The sequence below is a fragment of the Engystomops pustulosus genome, chromosome 4 (genome assembly GCF_040894005.1).
Source record: "Engystomops pustulosus chromosome 4, aEngPut4.maternal, whole genome shotgun sequence".
Classification (NCBI taxonomy): domain Eukaryota; kingdom Metazoa; phylum Chordata; class Amphibia; order Anura; family Leptodactylidae; genus Engystomops; species Engystomops pustulosus.
The window spans coordinates 30,128,333-30,148,242 of record NC_092414.1 but is presented as its reverse complement, the minus strand read 5'-3'; the positions used below and the strand labels follow the sequence as shown (position 1 = coordinate 30,148,242).

General features: G+C 43.3%; 1 protein-coding gene across 1 annotated transcript in view; it reads right to left on the bottom strand.

Annotated features, from left to right (window-relative positions):
* RNF130 (ring finger protein 130) overlaps positions 1-19,273 on the bottom strand; it is a 164,964-nt gene extending 145,691 nt beyond the window's left edge. Inside the window, exons 1-2 of the mRNA XM_072145618.1 lie at positions 19,179-19,273; positions 18,797-18,935 (exon numbers count right to left, since the gene is read on the bottom strand). Coding sequence (XP_072001719.1) covers positions 18,797-18,854 — 58 coding nt within the window. The 5' untranslated portion in view covers positions 18,855-18,935; positions 19,179-19,273. The remainder of the gene's footprint in view (positions 1-18,796; positions 18,936-19,178) is intronic.
* Positions 19,274-19,910: the final 637 nt, after the last annotated feature.

Here is a 19,910-nt window from a genome sequence, read left to right as displayed (position 1 = left end):
TAATTTTTCTGGAGGGCCACCGACCCGGTCCTCTGTTTTAAACAATTTTTGGGAGTGCCACATACAGGCACTCAATCTATTCCATTTTTCTGGAGGGCCACCTACCTGCTCCTCTGGTTTGAAAACTTTTTTGGACTGCCACATACAGGCACTCAATCTATTCCATTTTTCTGGAGGGCCACCTACCTGCTCCTCTGGTTTGAAAACTTTTTTGGACTGCCACATACAGGCACTCAATCTATTCCATTTTTCTGGAGGGCCACCTACCTGCTCCTCTGGTTTGAAAACTTTTTTGGACTGCCACATACAGGCACTCAATCTATTCCATTTTTCTGGAGGGCCACCTACCTGCTCCTCTGGTTTGAAAACCTTTTTGGACTGCCACATACAGGCACTCAATCTATTCCATTTTTCTGGAGGGCCACCTACCTGCTCCTCTGGTTTGAAAACTTTTTTGGACTGCCACATACAGGCACTCAATCTATTCCATTTTTCTGGAGGGCCACCTACCTGCTCCTCTGGTTTGAAAACTTTTTTGGACTGCCACATACAGGCACTCAATCTATTTCATTTTTCTGGAGGGCCACCTACCTGCTCCTCTGGTTTGAAAACTTTTTTGGACTGCCACATACAGGCACTCAATCTATTTCATTTTTCTGGAGGGCCACCTACCTGCTCCTCTGGTTTGAAAACTTTTTTGGACTGCCACATACAGGCACTATCCAAATTAAATTGTCTCCATAGCAGCCTCCACACGTTGTCTCCATTGCTACCTCCAAAAGTCGTCCATATAGCTGCCTCCATACATCGTCCCCTTATCAAACGAGGTGTGTCAGGCCGAAATTTGGGTTGTTTTCATGGATTCCATGTTAACTTTGTCGCCACCCTGCTGTGTTATCCACAAAATATACTGCCAAACTTTTATCATTTACCAATATTATTTCAGCGCTTCTTGCGCATCTGTTTACATTCCCCTCACCCGCCATATCCTAAACTTATAAGAACGCTACTACACTTGATCTTATACAAAAGGTTCTTAGAAGTGCTGTTTAGGGAGTAGCCTAGAGACAGGGGCTTGGATTGGCGAAAGCTCGCCTGGCAGCGGAGCGCCAGCTCCATGCGCATCATGCGCTTCTTGCGCATCTGTTTACATTCCCCTCACCTGCCATATCCCAAACTTATAAGAACGCTACTACACTTGATCTTATACAAAAGGTTCTTAGAAGTGCTGTTTGGGGAGTAGCCTAGAGACAGGGGCTTGGATTGGCGAAAGCTCGTCTGGCAGCGGAGCGCCAGCTCCATGCCAAGATCCAACTAACATAGTTTTAACTGCAGCACCTTTAATCTACTACTAGTTCACTGCCTCCATACATGGTCCCCTTATCAAACGAGCTATGTCAGGCAGAATTTTGGGTTGTTTTCATGGCTTCCATGTTAACTTTGTCGCCACCCTGCTGTGTAATCCACAAAATATACTGGCAAACTTTTATCATGTACCGATATTATTTGAGCGCTTCTTGCTCACCTCCTTTGGTTCCTCTCTGCCACCCATTGGTTTTAAGCCTGAGTCCATTTAGGGTATGTCGCCATGCCACTCTCTAGCCTGCCGCTGCTGCCGCTGCCTCTGCATGCCGTCCCCTATAGTGTCAGGGTCAATTATTGGATGTTTTACATGCTATCTAGCTTCATTCTGTCACTCTGTCATGGCCATGCTGTTGCCCATAATTTTGGCATAATGGTGCGATTAAGCAGCCTCAGAGGCATCCATGCATGCTGCCCCTGCTGTTTCCTGTCCATTTCCGTGGTGTTTCCATCCTTTTCTGAGGTTTCCAGGTGTTTGGCCAAGCTTCCCTGTGCAGAGCCTTGGTCCCCTTGAAAAATGCTCGAGTCTCCCATTGACTTCAATGGGGCTCGTTATTCGAGACGAGCACTCGAGCATCGGGAAAAGTTCGTTTCGAATAACGAGTACCCGAGCATTTTAGTGCTCGCTCATCTCTACTCACTATCTATGTCATTCTAGCCAAGCTGCCAGGAGGTGTAGGGAGCATGGGTACACACAGCGAATAGGCTACTTAAGGCCCAAATTGACCAAAAGTAGAGAGGTTCGATCCGCCGCACAGCAGCGGCTTAATGATCGTGGTGGTGCCCTCTGGGAATGGATGGGGCTATGATGGGAAGATAATCAATTGTATCCATGTAAGACCCATAACACAAATGCAAAGGCATGTGACATCATGCAGTGTGTGCAGGCAGAATACACAGACATGTCTCTGCACAGGAAGCTGCAGGGTAAAGAGGAAGTAAGTACAGTTTTTTTTTTATATGACAAGGATCCATGTGACTGCTAATGGACAATTTATTGGGGAGGCTGCTGCTGGACAATTTATTGACTTGAGGCTGCTGTTGGACAATTTATTGAGTGAAGACTGCTGCTGGACATTTCATTGAGTAGAGGATGCTACTAGACAATTCATTGAGTAGAGGCTGCTGCCAGACATTTTATTGAGTGGAGGCTGCTGGACATTTCATTGAGTGAAGGCTGCTGCCGGACATTTTATTGAGTGAGGGCTGCTGCACAACATTTCATTCAGTGGAGGCTGCTGTCGGACATTTTATTGAGTGGAGGCTGCTGCAGGACATTTTATTGAGTGGAGGCTGCTGCTGGACATTCCATTCAGTGGAGGCTGCTGCCGGACATTTAATTGAGTGGAGGCTGCTGGCGGATGTTTTATTGAGAGGAGGCTGCTGGACATATCATTGAGTGAGGGCTGCTGCTGGACATTTCATTCAGTGAAGGCTGCTGCCGGACATTTTATTGAGTGAAGGCTGCTGCCAGACATTTTATTGAGTGAAGGCTGCTGCTGGACATTGTTTTTGTGATGTGTTTTTGTACCGCTGTGAACTAGTATGACAGTTTGATTGTCTGCCATCCAGATAAAGCTGGCATCTTCTTTATAAAATCCCTGTATGTGCCTAGACCATTCCCAGCTACTTAGCGGAAGGAAATTTGGTGTCCCCCATTAGATTATCTACAATGGACAGCTAGCCATTGTTATATAATTTCCAGCAATGCTGTGAAATGGAAATCTAGATTGTTCAGACTGAAACTCTATCATCCTTTATGGCAATTCAAGGTTCTGTTTGAAATCCTATGTAGGTTTTTAGTAAGGAGGCCTAATGGTGAAGATTTTTATATCAGTTGTTTTTAAAACTTCCTTGGCTCGCCTGAACTCCAAATTTATCACCAATCATGCTTTATGGAACCAGATGAGAAAAAATTGAATCCTACAATTCTGCAGGATCTCCAGGCCCTGCTACAACATTTGTGGTCAATTGCGCTAAAGCCTACGATACAGAACCCCAATACCTTCATGCCTAACATATCTCATTTTGTATCAACAGGGTCCTATAACCTCCTTTCACTGTACAGTTTCTGGCCAAAAAATGTATCCTTTGCCTCTGGTATATACTATGCATATGTGACTATTACAGTCAAGGGTGGCGAGAGCCCTGGGCATACCTGGGCAAGTGCCAGGGCCCAGAGCTGCTGGGAGGACCCACATAAGGCTGTACATAAGGAATCAATGGGTTGAGGGGGGGGGGTTTATATAAAATAACCACGAGGGCGCTGATTGGTATGATAAACTAGGGAATATTTTAGGGAACAGGGGCTGTTTTCATTTCTGAATTTTTAATGGTGCAATGTGAGTTCACTGCAAAGGGGCCCACAGAGGATCTGTCGCCCAGGGGTCTACCGAAACCTGGAGCCGACCCTGATTACAGTCACCTTTATTAGGTTTTATACAATGACCTCAATTCCTCCTTGTAATTAAGTGTAAATTAACATATCAAAAATTATAACCTTTAGTGACATCTGTAGATTTTCCAGATTCATATACGGCTGGGTCTCAGGAGCCATTGTATTGTAGAGCTGTCATCCGCTGGTAGATTGTGGGATTAGGAAAAATTCTGATCTTAGATTTTCAACTTCTAAGATGCCTCAGTTGATAGCCAACAGTGTTCCCAGGGAGAGCTCCAGGTTTAATTAGGCCCCTGGGCGACAGATCCTCAGTTGGCCCCTTTGCAGTAAACTCTTGTGGCGGCATAAAAAGTTCAGAAACTAAAACAGTCTCCTATTCCCTAAAATATTCCCTAGTTTATCATATTATACAGCCCCCTTGGTTATTTTTTATAAGCCCGCCTCATCCCTATGGATTCATTAGATACAGCCCCCCTCTTTCCCCCATGGATTCCTTATGTACAGCCTTATGTGGGCCCCCCCCAGCAACCCGGGGGCCCCAGCACTTCCCCAGGTGTGCTTAGTGCTGGCTCCGGCCCTGAGTGTTCCCATTGACCTCTAGTTTCCCGTTCCAGGTCCCAATTACCCCATTTTCAAAATGAACGAACAAGATAATAGCAAGCTGACTGGTCATGAGGGTAATGGTGGTAGCATCAGAAAATTGGCGAGACAGGGTAAAAGACCCAAATGCTAACTTAGAGGTAAACTTGTACCAAGTTTAATTGTTGTCTGCTAACCATATGTCAGTGAGAACAAAAACACAGCATTCACTTATTTTTGACACTTGCGGACCGCATTTTGTTTGCTGACATAAAATGAACAACCTCGTCCATTGTATGTGTATGATGTATCACACCACTGTGGGTTATAGAAGGGTTATACCAATGTTGTGCCCAAAAAATGTGAACCATTGGGTATTATTATTATTATTATTATTATTAACATTGCAAAGAATCAAACTTTAAACCAGCGTCAAAGGCAGACCCCAATGATGGGAGGGGGGCATTTACTATGTGGGGGGCATTTACTATGTGTCGAATGTGTCTTTTCTGGCGCCTGAAACCTTTATTCTTCTTTCAGGGTGCACCAGATCTATTATGTTTCTGTGCCACAAAAAATCACATTTGTTTTTGTAGTCACTCAATATGGGTGCAAGGTTTAATCCCGAAATTCTCAAGCAATATTGGTTTCCTGAAACTTTTTGGTACAATTTTTCGACTCAAAATCAGACCAAAAGCATACAAAAAGCAAGTCTATCAACTTCTAAACCCTTCATGAATGAGGTTTGTCATTATTGATTCTCATTTGTTGTGTACGAAATTCATTAAGGCTGCATTCACCCGCCGTGCGAGCATACCGCCATGTGCTGGAGAGGAGGTGACCCCTCCTCCCTCCATAGGAAATAGCGGCGCACAGCCGCACACCAGGCAAAAGATAGAGCATGTTCTATTTTTTCTTGGTGTGTGCTGCGGAACCGTGCCGCCATTGCCGTCTATGGGGACGTATATGCGGCCGCAGATTTGCGGCTGCATGTACGTCCCCGCAGACAGCAATGTGAATGAACCCTAAGACTGTGTGCCACAACAGGGACTGATTAAGATATGGACCCTGGGCTGTCTGAATATTATAGCCCCTACAAGTCTGGAATCACTTCCTGCATCTGGTACTAGGATCAGCTTCTTGGGGAATGGAGGATGCGTCCCTTCTGTTGCTTTCAATCAGGACATTTGGAGAACCTTCAAAGGCTCTTGTGTACATCTGTTTTGAGAGCAGTAACCGATTTCATGAGGGAGTATAAAATCTGGTGGTTGGACTGGGTGGCTGTGGGCCCCCTAGAAGACTTGGGCCCCGGGCCACCGCCCAAGCTGCCTATATTATTATCCACTACTGTGCCACCATATACAGGCTGTTCCCTTCTTAAGGACACCTGACTTACAGACGACCCCTACTTACAGATGGACCTCTCCGCCCACTGTGACCTCTGGTGAAGCTCTCTAGATGCTTTCCTTTAGTCCCAGGCTGCAATGATCAGATGTAAGGTGTCTGTAATGAAGCTTTATTGATAATCCTTGGTCCCATTACAGCAAAAAATTTAGAAAATCCAATTGTCACTGGGACAAAAATTTTTTATAAAATATACAGTTCCGACTTACATACAAATTCAACTTAAGTACAAAGGAACCTATCTTGTACAGTGCCGGGGGACTGCCTGTTCATAACATACATAATAAATGCCCCCCTGTGAGTCCCCAGCCTTTAGCTCCATGTTCAGACAAATGCTCAACGTCACAGATGGCATTATAAGTATATATCAATACACTATCCTAAAAGATGTTGAGGCTTGGACACCACACTCTGTCTATATTACCCTAGGGCTCACATAAATCTAGGGCCATACTATAGTATTTTAAATATGCAGATGTATAAGACCATATGTATGGTTTGGACCCTGATCGATATATACTCCAGACTTTTATTGCCCCTTTTTGTTAGGCACATTGTAGAATATAGAGCATCTGCCCTGTGACCACACTGCGACATTAGAAAACACAGCCCCTCTTAGTGGTAACGTGACAGATGCTGCCTTCTGTTCACCGGCTTTTAGCCTTTGTGACTTCTTTGTAATTGCTTTTATTGCATCCTTTACAAGCCTTAGTGAATCATTTGTACATCTGCTTGTGAACTGGTAGAGCTTCATTGCTACATGCCGGGGGATTGATTCTTTGTAGAGGATTAAGTGGCTGAAGAATTCATTAATAGAGAGTATACAAAAGGGAGCTGGTGGTAAAAATAGCTGTAAATTGTATCCATTTCCAGGTTAATATTGTCTTTTTGTTACTTTAATGATGATACTTGTACTATGTAGCAGTAAAAAGCATTCATGGAAATTCATTAAAGGGGATTTTCCATGTAAACTATATCTACATTATATGTCATAAATAGATGCTAGATGCGGGTCCTACCTCTAGGACCGAAACCTAACTCAAGAACGGAGGTCCACAAACCCCGTACATACATGCAGCCAGGCTCAACATCAAGAACATGCAGCATATGTGCAGCTACTGTTCATTCAACTCTATCGGAGCAATGATAGTAGAGACAATGGGGCTTATTTACTAAGGTCCCGCGGCCGCATTTTCGTCAGGTTTTCTGATGTTTTCGGGGATCGTGTCACACGCGATCGGCTTTCACGCGAAACAAATCGGGGTGATGCGACAGATGATCCAACGGATTTGAACAATGAGCGGGATTTAACCTTTAAAATTGTGTCGCAAGCCATGCACCAGGAAGAAGAAGGTGAACTCCGGCGGACCTGAACAGGGAAGCGACACATGCAGGATATTCGGCTTACGCAGGTAGTGAATCACGGCAGACTTCATCCTCGTCGGAGATTCCAGATAGGGGATCGCGCAGGGACCAGGTAAGTAAATGTGACCCAATATAACATTTATTTCCTTTTTAATTCAAAAATTTTTCTTTCTTGTATAATCAACAAACAACACGTGGACAATAATTTACACAAAGTATGGCATTAGGCACGCAGGCCAGCCAAGACAAGATTTTGGACATATACAGGTGCTCCCCTACTTAAAGAGAAGCTACCACCACGAATCTACCTATAAAGTTAGAACGGGTGGTAGGTGGATGTAAGGGACGTGAGGATAGCCCTTTTTAGAGCTAATCCTCACGTCCCCGCTAACTTTTGGTACACTTTATTGAACTAATATGTAAATTTAGTTATGCGGCTACTGGGGCGTGGAGTAGCCGGGCACGAAGCTACACGGCGTGGCTACTCCACGCCCCAGTAGCCACGTTACTCCTCCTACCCTGTTGTGTGCGGCGCGCAGCTACATCCGTCATACAGAACGCAGGCCCGCGGCTGAGCAGCCCCAGCTCCGAGGCCGGAGCTACTGCGCACACAACAGAGTAGGAGGAGTAACGTGGCTACTGGGGTGTGGAGTAGCCACGCCGTGTAGCTTCGTGCCCGGCTACTCCATGCCCCAGTAGCCGCATAACTAAATTTACATATTATTTCAATAAAGTACCAAAAGTTAGCGGGGACGTGAGGATTAGCTCTAAAAAGGGCTATCCTCACGTCCCTTACATCCACCTACCACCCGTTCTACCTTTATAGGTGTGTTGGTAATTTACTGTAGTTTAGCCTTAGGGTGTGATCACACGTTGCGTTTACGGCATGCGTTTAAAAACGCATTGGAATAGCTGAAGAGTGATTTGCATAATTAAACAGCTGTTAACACTTGCATTTACAAAACGCTAATGTTAACACTCGCGTTAATGCATGTGTTAACTGCGATGTTAACGCATGTGTTAACAATGCTTTAACGGTTGCGTTTTGTAAACACATGTTAACAGCTATTTAATTAGGCAAATCACTCTTCAGCTATTCCAATGCGTTTTTAAACGCATGCGGCAAACGCAAAGTGTGACCGCACCCTGAGGCTACAATATACAGCTATAACAGTTATCAGTGGTGTCTGTAATGAAGCTTTATTGTTAATCCTGGTTCTTATGCAATCCAACATTTTTTAAAATCCAATTGTCACAGAGACAAAAAATTTTTTTGCTGGGGTTACAATTATAAAATATACAGTTTTGACTTACATACAAATTTCACTGAAGAACAAACCTACAGAATCTTGTACGTACCCCGGGGACTGCCTGTAACTGAAATCCCTTTTATTATTCAGCTAAGTAGCTGTTCCAGGGTCAATCCCAAGGCAGGTCAAAGTTTCTACTATATCTATACCGTATATATATAAAATAGTGATGACCAAAACCATGGACTACAACCAACACTATTGGGGAGATTTATCACTGCTCTTACGTCAGTTTTCTGTCATTGAAGAACTGAATTATTCGCAAATTTGTGCGCAGTGCAAGAATTTGCAATTCAAATAGCAAATACGTCACCTCCACACCATGTGGGAGTGGAGGGGTGTAGAAGGGGCTTGGCGGCCGGTGGAGGGGTGGAAACAGGGTGTCCCTGCCCCTTGCCTGCTTTCTTTTGAAAAACCAGCAAACTTTAAATCGGACCTGGCATAGTTTTTCTCACCGACTGCACTGCCCGCCGGATACATCAAGTGACCTAAGCCTCTTTATGTATCTGGCGCAAAAAAAGGGGGTGTGGCTGGCATCATATGCCAGTGCAGGAGTCATGACCAGGATAGGGCCGAGTCATAGGAACGGCTCACAGAGCAGAAAAAGGAACCCTCCTTAACACCAAAACTAAATAAAACACACACATTTTATTGTTGGAAAAGTGCTGGTCACAGCTTTATTTATTCTTTGAAAATCTGTAAAATATAAACTTTATTAAAAATATATTAACAAATTACAAAAATATGTTGAATACATTAAACGTCAAATTTTAGTGGCCGAGTACTTGACAACAGAACAGAAAATTGTTTGTCCATTTTGACAACCAACTTAGTCCGGTGTAACCGTTATGTAAAATACCATTGCTCATAACTCACGCTCAGCGTGTAAACAACCACACCTACCAATCCACAAGCCGCACAGCAACCTGGCAAGTGGCGAGGGCAGAATGTGGCAAATATCAAAAGAATCCAGCTCCTGAGGTCACACTCTCAAGGAGAATGCAATTCAATTTTTCCAAAATCCCGGACTTTAGAACAAATGATGCAATCAATTTACCTAATATAAATTACAGGCAGTCCCCGGGTTACATACAAGATAGGGTCTGTAGGTTTGTTCTTAAGTTGAATTTGTATGTAAGTCGGAACTGTATATTTTATCATTGTAATCCCAGACAGAACTTTTTTGGTCTCTGGGACAATTGGATTTTTAAAATGTTGGGTTGTCATTAGAACCAGGATTAACATTAAATCTTCATTACAGACACCTGTGATAACTGTTACAGCTGATTATTGTAGCCTAGGACTAAAGTACAATAAATTACCAACATCCAGAGGTCCGTTTGTAACTAGGGGTCGTATGTAAGTCGAGTGTTCTTAAGTAGGGGACCGCCTCTATCTGTTGCCAAGCACCCGCCCACTTCACAACCAACAAACCTCGACTTCCTAAGCTACACATAACCCATTCCTGAAAAAAAAGGATCTTAGCTACTTGTATCCCTCCTCCCCGGAACACATAGTGTGACCCTAATACAAAGCAAACTAAAGGGTAGGGTGGGTGGGACAATTTGCTCAAGCCAAAAGATGGCATGCCCTTCCTGACACCCCTTATAAGCCCTCTAGAGTCTCCACCCCCCAACTAGGACCACCTATCACCTCACTCAAAATTCAACCCCCCAACTCTAAACCACCCGCCTTTTCCTGCCCTCCCAGCCCATCCTGTCATGGCCGCATTCCGCCCACTTCCAGCTATCTCCATGCTAACATGATAATAAATCTCCCTCTATTCAATATAACCACATAATAAAATAAGTGGTTAAGGATCGCCAACACACATTTCACATAGAATAAGCTTCTCCCTGTGGATATGTTAAAAATTGTCTACATGGGAAAACCCCTTTAAGATCAGCAAACTTTTAGAAAAAATGGTGTGATTGCTGCTGATCAGCTATAGCAAAATCCCTGATGGGTTGCAACTTGCTTAAAGGGGTTCTCCGGTGACAACAAGTTAGTCCCTATCTACGGGATAAGGGTTAACTTGCTGATCATTGTGGGTCTTAGCGGCGGGACCCCCCACGGATCACAAGAACGGGGTCCATTGTACCTGCGTTGTGCCCCAGATGAACAAAGCAACCACTTGTGCATGCAGCTGCTGCTCTATTTATCTCTATGGCACTAATGGGGACTCCGTCACTGCCATTGACTTTCTGCTCGCATCACTCAGACCCCCACCTCGTTGTTATCAAGGGAGAACCCCTAAAAGGAAATCAACCACTTAAAAAACCATCTATGGATACTCACCTGCGCTCCTCTTCATCTTGATCCAGGCGCTTGTCTTTGCTAAACTTGCAAGCCAGGATCACCTAGAAAAGAAACTTATAATTAGCAGCATGAAGCATGGGGATAACATGTCTGGCGCTCTGGGCTGCAAATTATGCACAACTCTCGCGTGACATCACCTGCGGTGTGGGAGAGTGCATAATTAGCAGCTTGGAGCACCGGACATCTTGTCCCGGCGCTTCGTGCTGCTAATTCTAATTTTTTTTTCTAGGTAATCCCGGTGTGTCAAGTTTAGCAAAGACAAGCGCCTGGATCAAGATGAAGAGGAACGCATGTGAGTATCCTTAGATGGTTTTTTGTTTTTTAACCGGTTGATTTCCTCTAAACACCCCCTGTGTAATGATGGATTTTGATTTTGAATTTCACCTAACTCTATTGATTGAATTGAATCTATTAATAACTTGACAAAAGTTATGAAATATCAGTATCTACAAGTCTTCTCCCAAATGACTCATATTCGGTGATCTCATAGAGCATATTCTATAGATTTAGATATCAGCGTTGTCCCTGTAAAAAGAAATTGCCTAGGACTAGAAAGATAAAGCATCAAAGTGTAAGAATCCATCAGCAGATTCGAAGCTACATAAAAGGCATGTGCGTAACTTAGAAGCTGAACATAATAATGCAGAAGGCTGTTATATCCAGTACAAAAGAGAATAAAATTGTAGTTTTTTTTCTAGATGTGACAAAAGTTTCTTAAAAACATACAATGTCAGACAGATAGCCAGAGGGACTTTAAAATAAATTTTTCATTTTGTTATTGGATGTTGTTGCTTTTCTATCTAATTTGCAGCTTTTTCAGTGCTTTTACAATGCTACAATATCAAACTCATGTTTTCCAAGCATTGTAAATTAATAATGGTGTATTGCTGCCCATAATGTTCTATAAATGTAGAATTTTTTTGTCAGATTTTTGTCACTGGTATTTGACCAGAACATCGGGATGAGCTAGGTGATTTTGGATAGCATCCGTGGATTTTACAACTTTGGTTGCCATGTGCAATGCATGGGCACATACGCGTTGTGTTACAGTGTTGTGTTGGAGGACCCTATAGTATTTCACTGGTGCTTTATTCTATTTTTGTGTTTTTCACATGTCATGTTTACCACAAAGATTCTTTAAGGCTGGTCTTTTTGGGTGAACCCCTTTGGAGGTCTGGGGCAAGGTTGGCTCCAGGTTTCAGTAGGCCCCTGGGCGACAGAGCCTCAGTGGGCCCCTTTGCAGTGAACTCCCGTGGCGGAATTTAAAATTCAGAAACTAAAACAGTCCCCTGTTCCCTAAAATATTCCCAAGTTTATCATCCCAAACACCCCCCTCATGGTTATTTTATATAAAGCCCCCCTCAACCCCTATGGATACATTTGATACAGCCTCTCTCACCGCCTGTAGATTCTTTAGGTACAGCCTTATGTGGGTCCCCTCAGCAACTCTGGGCCCCGGAACTTGCCCAGTTATGCCCAGTGCTGGCGCTGGCCCTGGTCTAGGGCCAGTGTGTGCACATCTTAATCCCCCTGAAACACTGGAAGGTGCATCTGGTGGATACTAGGGCATACATCTTTGTGTAGCTTCATCAAGGATAAGACATCGATCCCTGACCCTTGCAGAGCCTTTTTGGTTGTATTGTTGTAAGGGAGAACCCATTTTTTGCACCGCATACTTTTGCACTTTGGTGGCTTTGAGCTTAGCCATGCGCCTATGTATCTTAACAGGAGCCAAGTCCATAGCAGAAGCCTGAGTCTGACATAGGGTCATGAGGGACCAACAGACAGAGGCTGAGAAAGTTGGCAGAATGCGTTGGTAGTGCAGTTCCTGAAGCAGCTCATTGTAGGCTAGAGACAGAACAGGACTAAGGACACTTGTGGAGCCTGTGAAGACGTAGTAAGTTATAAACACCATGAGTCTTTCCACCGTTGGAAAAAGCTATGGGTCAATGCAAACAAATATGATATGGGATCACTAAATACTGTGAACAAGTGAACAATTAAAAATTATATAGAGAGGGAGTTGCTGTCACTATTGTCTTTGAATGTGACTCAGCAAAGATTGCAGTTGTTCCTTCTACACAAAGTGTACTGTACTCCAGTTATATTGCAGAATATGGGACTCCAGGAGGATCTGTGTTGTCCAAGGTGCCAAGAGGAGGGTGCTGAGGAAATGCACATGTTCTGGAGGTGCTCAGCAATAGACCCCATCTGAGGAAAGTTGAATAGGCTGATATATAGGGTGGTTGTGACCACATTACCAGTTGATGCAATGTGTGTGTGTGTGTGTTTGGATGTGTGGGATAGTTGAATATAACCAGTCCGGAACAATCGGCAGTGGCTAAAATTCTTTACCATATGAGGAAATCAATGGCTAGAAATTGGTTGGATGTGGACCCACCAGTTATGAAAGAGGTGAAGTGAATGCTGAATAGTACAATCAAACTTGAAATGAATGTATGCAGGAAAAGAGGTGCGGTTACAAAAATTTGAAAAGCAGTGGAGTAAGTGGATTGAATGTCTGGGACTGGCCTCACCGTAACTGCTGAGGAGCTGGGTGCGCTTGTGACCTGGAGGACTGTTGGGAGAGTGAATGGAACGCTATAAGTGCTACTTGACATGGGAGGTTAAAACATACTGCTGAACTCAGAAGCATCAGGGGCGTCAATGGGGGGGGGGGAGCTGGAGGGAGGAGTTTATATGTTGGAGGTTGTGCACTTACACTCACCGGCCATTTTATTAGGTACACCATGCTAGTAACGGGTTGGACTCCCTTTTGCCTTCAGAACTGTCTCAATTCTTCGTGGCATAGATTCAACAAGGTGCTGGAAGCATTCCTCAGAGATTTTGGTCCATATTGACATGATGGCATCACACAGTTGCCGCAGATTTGTCGGCTGCACATCCATGATGCAAATCTCCCGTTCCACCACATCCCAAAGATGCTCTATTGGATTGAGATCTGGTGACTGTGGAGGCCATTTGAGTACAGTGAACTCATTGTCATGTTCAAGAAACCAGTCTGAGATGATTCCAGCTTTATGACATGGCGCATTATCCTGCTGAAAGTAGCCATCAGATGTTACAGGGTACATTGTGGTCATAAAGGGATGGACATGGTCAGCAACAATACTCAGGTAGGCTGTGGCGTTGCAACAATGCTCAATTGGTACCAAGGGGCCCACACCATGACACCACCACCACCAGCCTGAACCGTTGATACAAGGCAGGATGGATCCATGCTTTCATGTTGTTGACGCCAAATTCTGACCCTACCATCCGAATGTCGCAGCAGAAATCAAGACTCATCAGACCAGGCAACGTTTTTCCAATCTTCTACTGTCCAATTTCGATGAGCTTGTGCAAATTGTAGCCTCAGTTTCCTGTTCTTAGCTGAAAGGAGTGGCACCCGTTGTGGTCTTCTGCTGCTGTAGCCCATCTGCCTCAAAGTTCGACATACTGTGCGTTCAGAGATGCTTTTCTGCCTACCTTGGTTGTAACAGGTGGCGATTTGAGTCACTGTTGCCTTTCTATCAGCTCGAACCAGTCTGCCCATTCTCCTCTGACCTCTGGCATCAACAAGGCATTTCCGCCCACAGAACTGCCGCTCACTGGATGTTTTTTCTTTTTTGGACCATTCTCTGTAAACCCTAGAGATAGTTGTGCGTGAGAATCCCAGTAGATCAGCAGTTTCTGAAATACTCAGACCAGCCCTTCTGGCACCAACAACCATGCCACGTTCAAAGGCACTCAAATCACCTTTCTTCCCCATACTGATGCTCGGTTTGAACTGCAGGAGACTGTCTTGACCATGTCATTGCCACCATGTCATTGGCTGATTAGAAATGAAGTGTTAACGAGCAGTTGGACAGGTTTACCTAATAAAGTGGCCGGTGAGTGTATATTGTATGTATTGCATATGTATTAATGGAATTATTTTGCTCTGTGATTTTGTGTGCAAATAAACATTTTCTGGTTTCAAAAAAATTATATAGAGAAAAATAATATGCAGTAGCACAGTGATATCGATTATGTGCCCTTCACACTCAACATTGGATAATAAGGCTCCTACACATGCTGTGGATTTGTTTCCACAGCATGTATGCAGGCTTATTGAGCAATTAAACAGTTTATGAGCCACAAATTGAAGGGGCCTAGGACTGCTGGGGATTTACGGCTTATAAAATTGTTGAATTATGCAATTTCAGGCTCCAGACCCCTCCTTCTTAGATAATATCCTAATAAGGAGGTGCAAAGCTGTATTATAAAAATATGAGGACATGTGGGGTGGCTCTCTTCCTGTGAGAAGTCCACCAACCCTGCTCTTGGTTTTCTTTTAAAAAAAATTTGGGCCAGTTTTTTTTTTCTTATCCTTTGTTTTACAGATGTAGGAGCAATAGTGTATTATATATGACCAAAGTTAATCAGAAATTGACCCACTCCCTCCTTGTAGTTGGTTTTTGGGCGAAGTTGGCACTACAAAGATGGAAGTTCACTGTTGGACATGCGTGTTTATTCTATTATTATGGTGTTCGAGTTTGTCTTTAACTGAGTTTTCATTTTAATGTTTTACTTAAAATAAAAGTTGTGGCCTACCCACTTCACCCAAGTACTAGGTCCAAGTTTTTACTTTGGTTTTGGTTTTTACTTCGTTACAGTATAAGGAGCCTAAAGTTGCCTTTCAGTTTACAAATCCCTTCCGATACAGAAAAACAGCATCAGTGTTAGATTGATGGGGTTCCTTTAGTTTACCAAACTCAGTCTGAACTTTTCACAGTGGCTGATATCTAGAATGGAACTAGAATGGTACCAGGCATAGACACTACCAAAAATGCAGAGTTGTGCCTGGCAAACAATTTTTTTTTTTAAATTGTTTTTATGGATCCCTGAAAAAAATAGCAGAATCTTTTATAATAACTTTGGCAAAATGATTGAAAATATCTATTTGTTTTAGTCAAAATGTGGAGAAAAATGAATAACTTTAATCAGTTAAATGAAGTTTTATGACGTTTAATTATGTTGTTTCTGCAGTGTTGTATTGTGAAACAGAGAAACTCAGGATAATGAATCCTAAGAAGCTTAGGTTCTTTGCCAAGATCTTTCCCTCAAGGAATAAGATCTGGCTTCACTGGATCATATTTGTCAACTTGCAGCAGTTTTCTTCCTGCTTGGCTCCGAACTGTCCTTCTGTGCTGCAGATTCTTCCCTTGAGCATTTCATACACACGTTGAGTCAAGTTTGTTCTCCATTATCTGCAGATACTGATTGTATCAAGTGCACTTCAAATCTTTATGGAAGTTCAAGTATCCAGGACCATGGGATAATTTAGATTTTGTCCCACAGCTTTCATTTGTATATAGGCCCTTGACCCTAAGGGTGCGAATATATGGTGTATCCAAGATGTGGTCGGCACATCAATGAAGGAATTGTGATGATAATTCAGAACAAAATTATTATTTATTGACAGTTTCATGCATCATGGCTAAGAGGGACAAAAAGCCCTTGTAGCCTATATGAAGCTATCCATAACATTAACAACATAATAAAGTGGGGGTCTGGGTGTGCAGCCAGATTTGAGATGTCCTAGCAGAAGAAATTTTAGAGGACCTAACTTTCCAACAATTGTTGGCCCATATTCCATAGGTATAAAGACTGGGACTCGCAATCTGTGGGGGTCTCCGAGACCCCCACTTATCAGCAAGTTAGGCCCTATCCCGTTGATAGGGCCTAACCTTAGTTCTTGAGAAAACCCCTTAAGGACGCAGCCATTTTGCAGCTTAAAGGGAACCTACCACCACGAATCTACCTATAAAAGGTAGATCGGGTGGTAGGTGGATGTAAGGGACGTGAGGATAGCTCTTTTTAGAGCTAATCCTCACGTCCCCGCTAACTTTAGGTACACTTTATTCCCCTGATATTTAAATTTCGTTATGCGGCTACTGGGGCGTGGAGTAGCCGGCACGAGGCTACACAGCGCGGCTACTCCACGCCCCAGTAGCCACATTACTCCTCCTACCCGGTTGCGTGCGGCGCGCAGCTCCTCGTAGCTGCGCGCCCTCGTCCGACAAGCCGGCTACTGCGCATGCGCAGTAGCTCCGGCCTCGGAGCTGGGACTGCTCAGCCGTCGGCCGGCGTTCTGTGCATGCGCAGAACGCCATCTTGACGGACGAGGGCGCGCAGCTACGAGGAGCTGCGCGCCGCACGCAACCGGGTAGGAGGAGTAATGTGGCTACTGGGGCGTGGAGTAGCCGCGCTGTGTAGCCTTGTGCCGGCTACTCCACGCCCCAGTAGCCGCATAACTAAATTTACATATTAGGGGAATAAAGTGAGGATATTAGGGGAATAAAGTTAGCGGGGACGTGAGGATTAGCTCTAAAAAGAGCTATCCTCACGTCCCTTACATCCACCTACCACCCGATCTACCTTTATAGGTAGATTCGTGGTGGTAGGTTCTCTTTAAGGCTCAGCCCCATTTTTTGGATTCTGACTTGCGTCGCTTTATATGGTTATAACTTTTGAACACTGTTACTTATCAAAACGATTCTGAGATTGTTTTTTCCACACATGGTGTACTTCATTTTAGTGGTAAATGTTGGCTGATAAGTTTTGCGTTTATTTTTCAAAAAAAGAAAAAATGATGAATTTTTTGAAAAATGTCACTTTTTTGAAATTCTAAATCATTACATTTTCAGGCAGATAGATTTACCACCTAAATAAGTTGCTTAATAACATTTCCCATTTGTCTACTTTACATTTTCATAATTTCTGAAATGTCTGGATAATATATTTTGATGTCGCTCGGCTTACAAATTGAATATCGATTTTCCGTATTTTCCGTATTGACTATTTTGGGGCTAAATACTGTTTTGTATGAAATTTTACATATTTAGCATCAAAACCCCTTATATAATCAACCCATTTTCAAATCTGCACCCCTCAAACTATCAGAAACCGCTTTTACGAAGATTGTTAACCCCTTGAGATCTTCATAGTAATTGAATCAAAATGGAGGTGAAATTTAGAATGGTCAAATTGTTCCGGTTATGCGTTCATTTAGCCCTAAAAGTTACACATTTCCAAAAGATGAAAATAGAAACCCACCATGCAATTTGTTCTGCAATTTCTCCCGAGTGCAGAGACCCCCCACATGTGGCCGTTACTTGTTATATGGGCGCACAGCGAGGCGCAGAAGGGAAGAAGCGCCCTGCAGCTGCCAGGATTTTAGCTTTTTCGTTGCCTCCTTTTGTAGGCTATAAAATTTTCACTTTTTCGTTATTGTGGCCATGTGACGGCATTTTTTTTTTGCGGGATGAGATGCTTTTTCCAGTGTTGCCATTTTGGAAAAACATCAATTCTGTACTGGATTTTTGACTTTTTTTTCGTGTTCACCGTATAGCCCAATAATCATGTTACCTTTATTCTATGGGTCGATACAATTACAGGTATACCAAACATGAATATATTTTCTTACATTTTACTAAATTTGTCAAATAAAACCGTAATGTGGGGAAAAATCTATCATTTTTGCATTGCCGTCTTCCAAGTGGCAAAACATCTAAAAAGGGCTATCCTCACGTCCCTTACATCCACCTACTACCCGATCTACCTTTATAGGTAGAATCGTGGTGGTAGGTTCCCTTTAAGAATATGTCATCACTGTGTTGTCCCTGACAGGCATAAGTAATCAAATCGCTGCACCATCCCTCAGCTGCTGTGTAAGAGTCATCCAGCTCAGGTTGACTAACCCTGTCTGGACAGTTCAGGCAGCTCCTGTGTATGTGGAAGTAATGTGTTTATGTACAGCAGCCAGGGCACCCTGCTTTCTCAGGGTCCTGAATTTTATAATTGTTTTTTGCGCAAAACCACTCAGTTTAGGCATTAAACAAGATATGTCCCTGCATCAGTGTAGCTACCTCATTCTCAAGGTATGTTTGGTTCACAATGCATAAAAAAAGGTAGATTTCCTTTAAAAATGTTCACTTTCACACCTATAATTATATTATGCTTTTTATTAATTCTTCCAAAACTGGCTGGGAAAAAAACATACATTATTGACTACCTCTTGGTGGTGTCCCCCTTCCTCCATCCACAAGAACTTTCGTTCTTAATCTTATCATCTTCTTTGTTATGCCGAGGAAGAATGGAGATCTCCATCTGGTAATGTCAGTAGATTGTGAGTGTATTTATTTTCTTCTTTCCTAAATCAGAAGCGACAAACAAATGGAACTTGAATTACAATGAGTTCAGTGGAAAAACTTGAAATTCAGGTGAAGGAGGAAGATGAAACATGGCTCCTCCAATACAGACACAATCTTCAGCTTACACAGCCGCACCAGTTGTGCTATATACAATTGAGCTCGCTATCTGTTTATAATAATTTCTGGATTCCCTGGGCAATATGTATTCAGTGTAGATTGTTGATGAAGAAAACCGATCCTTACCTCCACATTTATCACTGTTAAAACTTGTTTCTCGTTTTTTGGAAGAAGTCAAGAAGGTCATCACCCACTTAACCCTGCACACCAGTGTACAATTAATTCTGGACCTGGGTTGTATCCTGGTTAAAAAACATTGCACAAGTGAAGTCAAGTTAGCAAATGCCCCTCCTCCCCTTTTTTGTAGGACAACATCCAACACAAAAAGTGAAACACACCTAAAATCGAAGTTTCTAAATTATGACCCTTCTGGGGTCCCAGGTTTGGGACCTCTTCTCCTTATTCATATTGACAATTATCAAAAATAAGTTGCAACAGGAAGTGATGTCGACCTGAAGAAGACATTACTCCCATGTTATAACATGTTTTCTTGTTCATTTAATGAAATCCATGAGATACCGGTAATCATCCACTTTACTTCCCCGCCTTAACCCTATCCCAATATTCCCCCAAATAAGTTCAAAATAACCTTGTAGGAACTTAGTGGGCGCCCTTTATGACTAGACATGGTCACTGGTCAAAGTCAGCAGAACTGCAGGGATGTAGAAGTGTTGGTGGAGATGTCATCAGCAACTTGCCCTCTTCCTCATTGGACCTCACCCGAAACGCTGGAGTTACATGAGAAAACCGCTTGTATCTGCTGGCATCAACCCACACCGTGAGTCTGAGGAGCACAGGATCCTTATGGAGACCACAGTGACCCAGCACTATAGCATCACAACACAAGTCAACAGGATG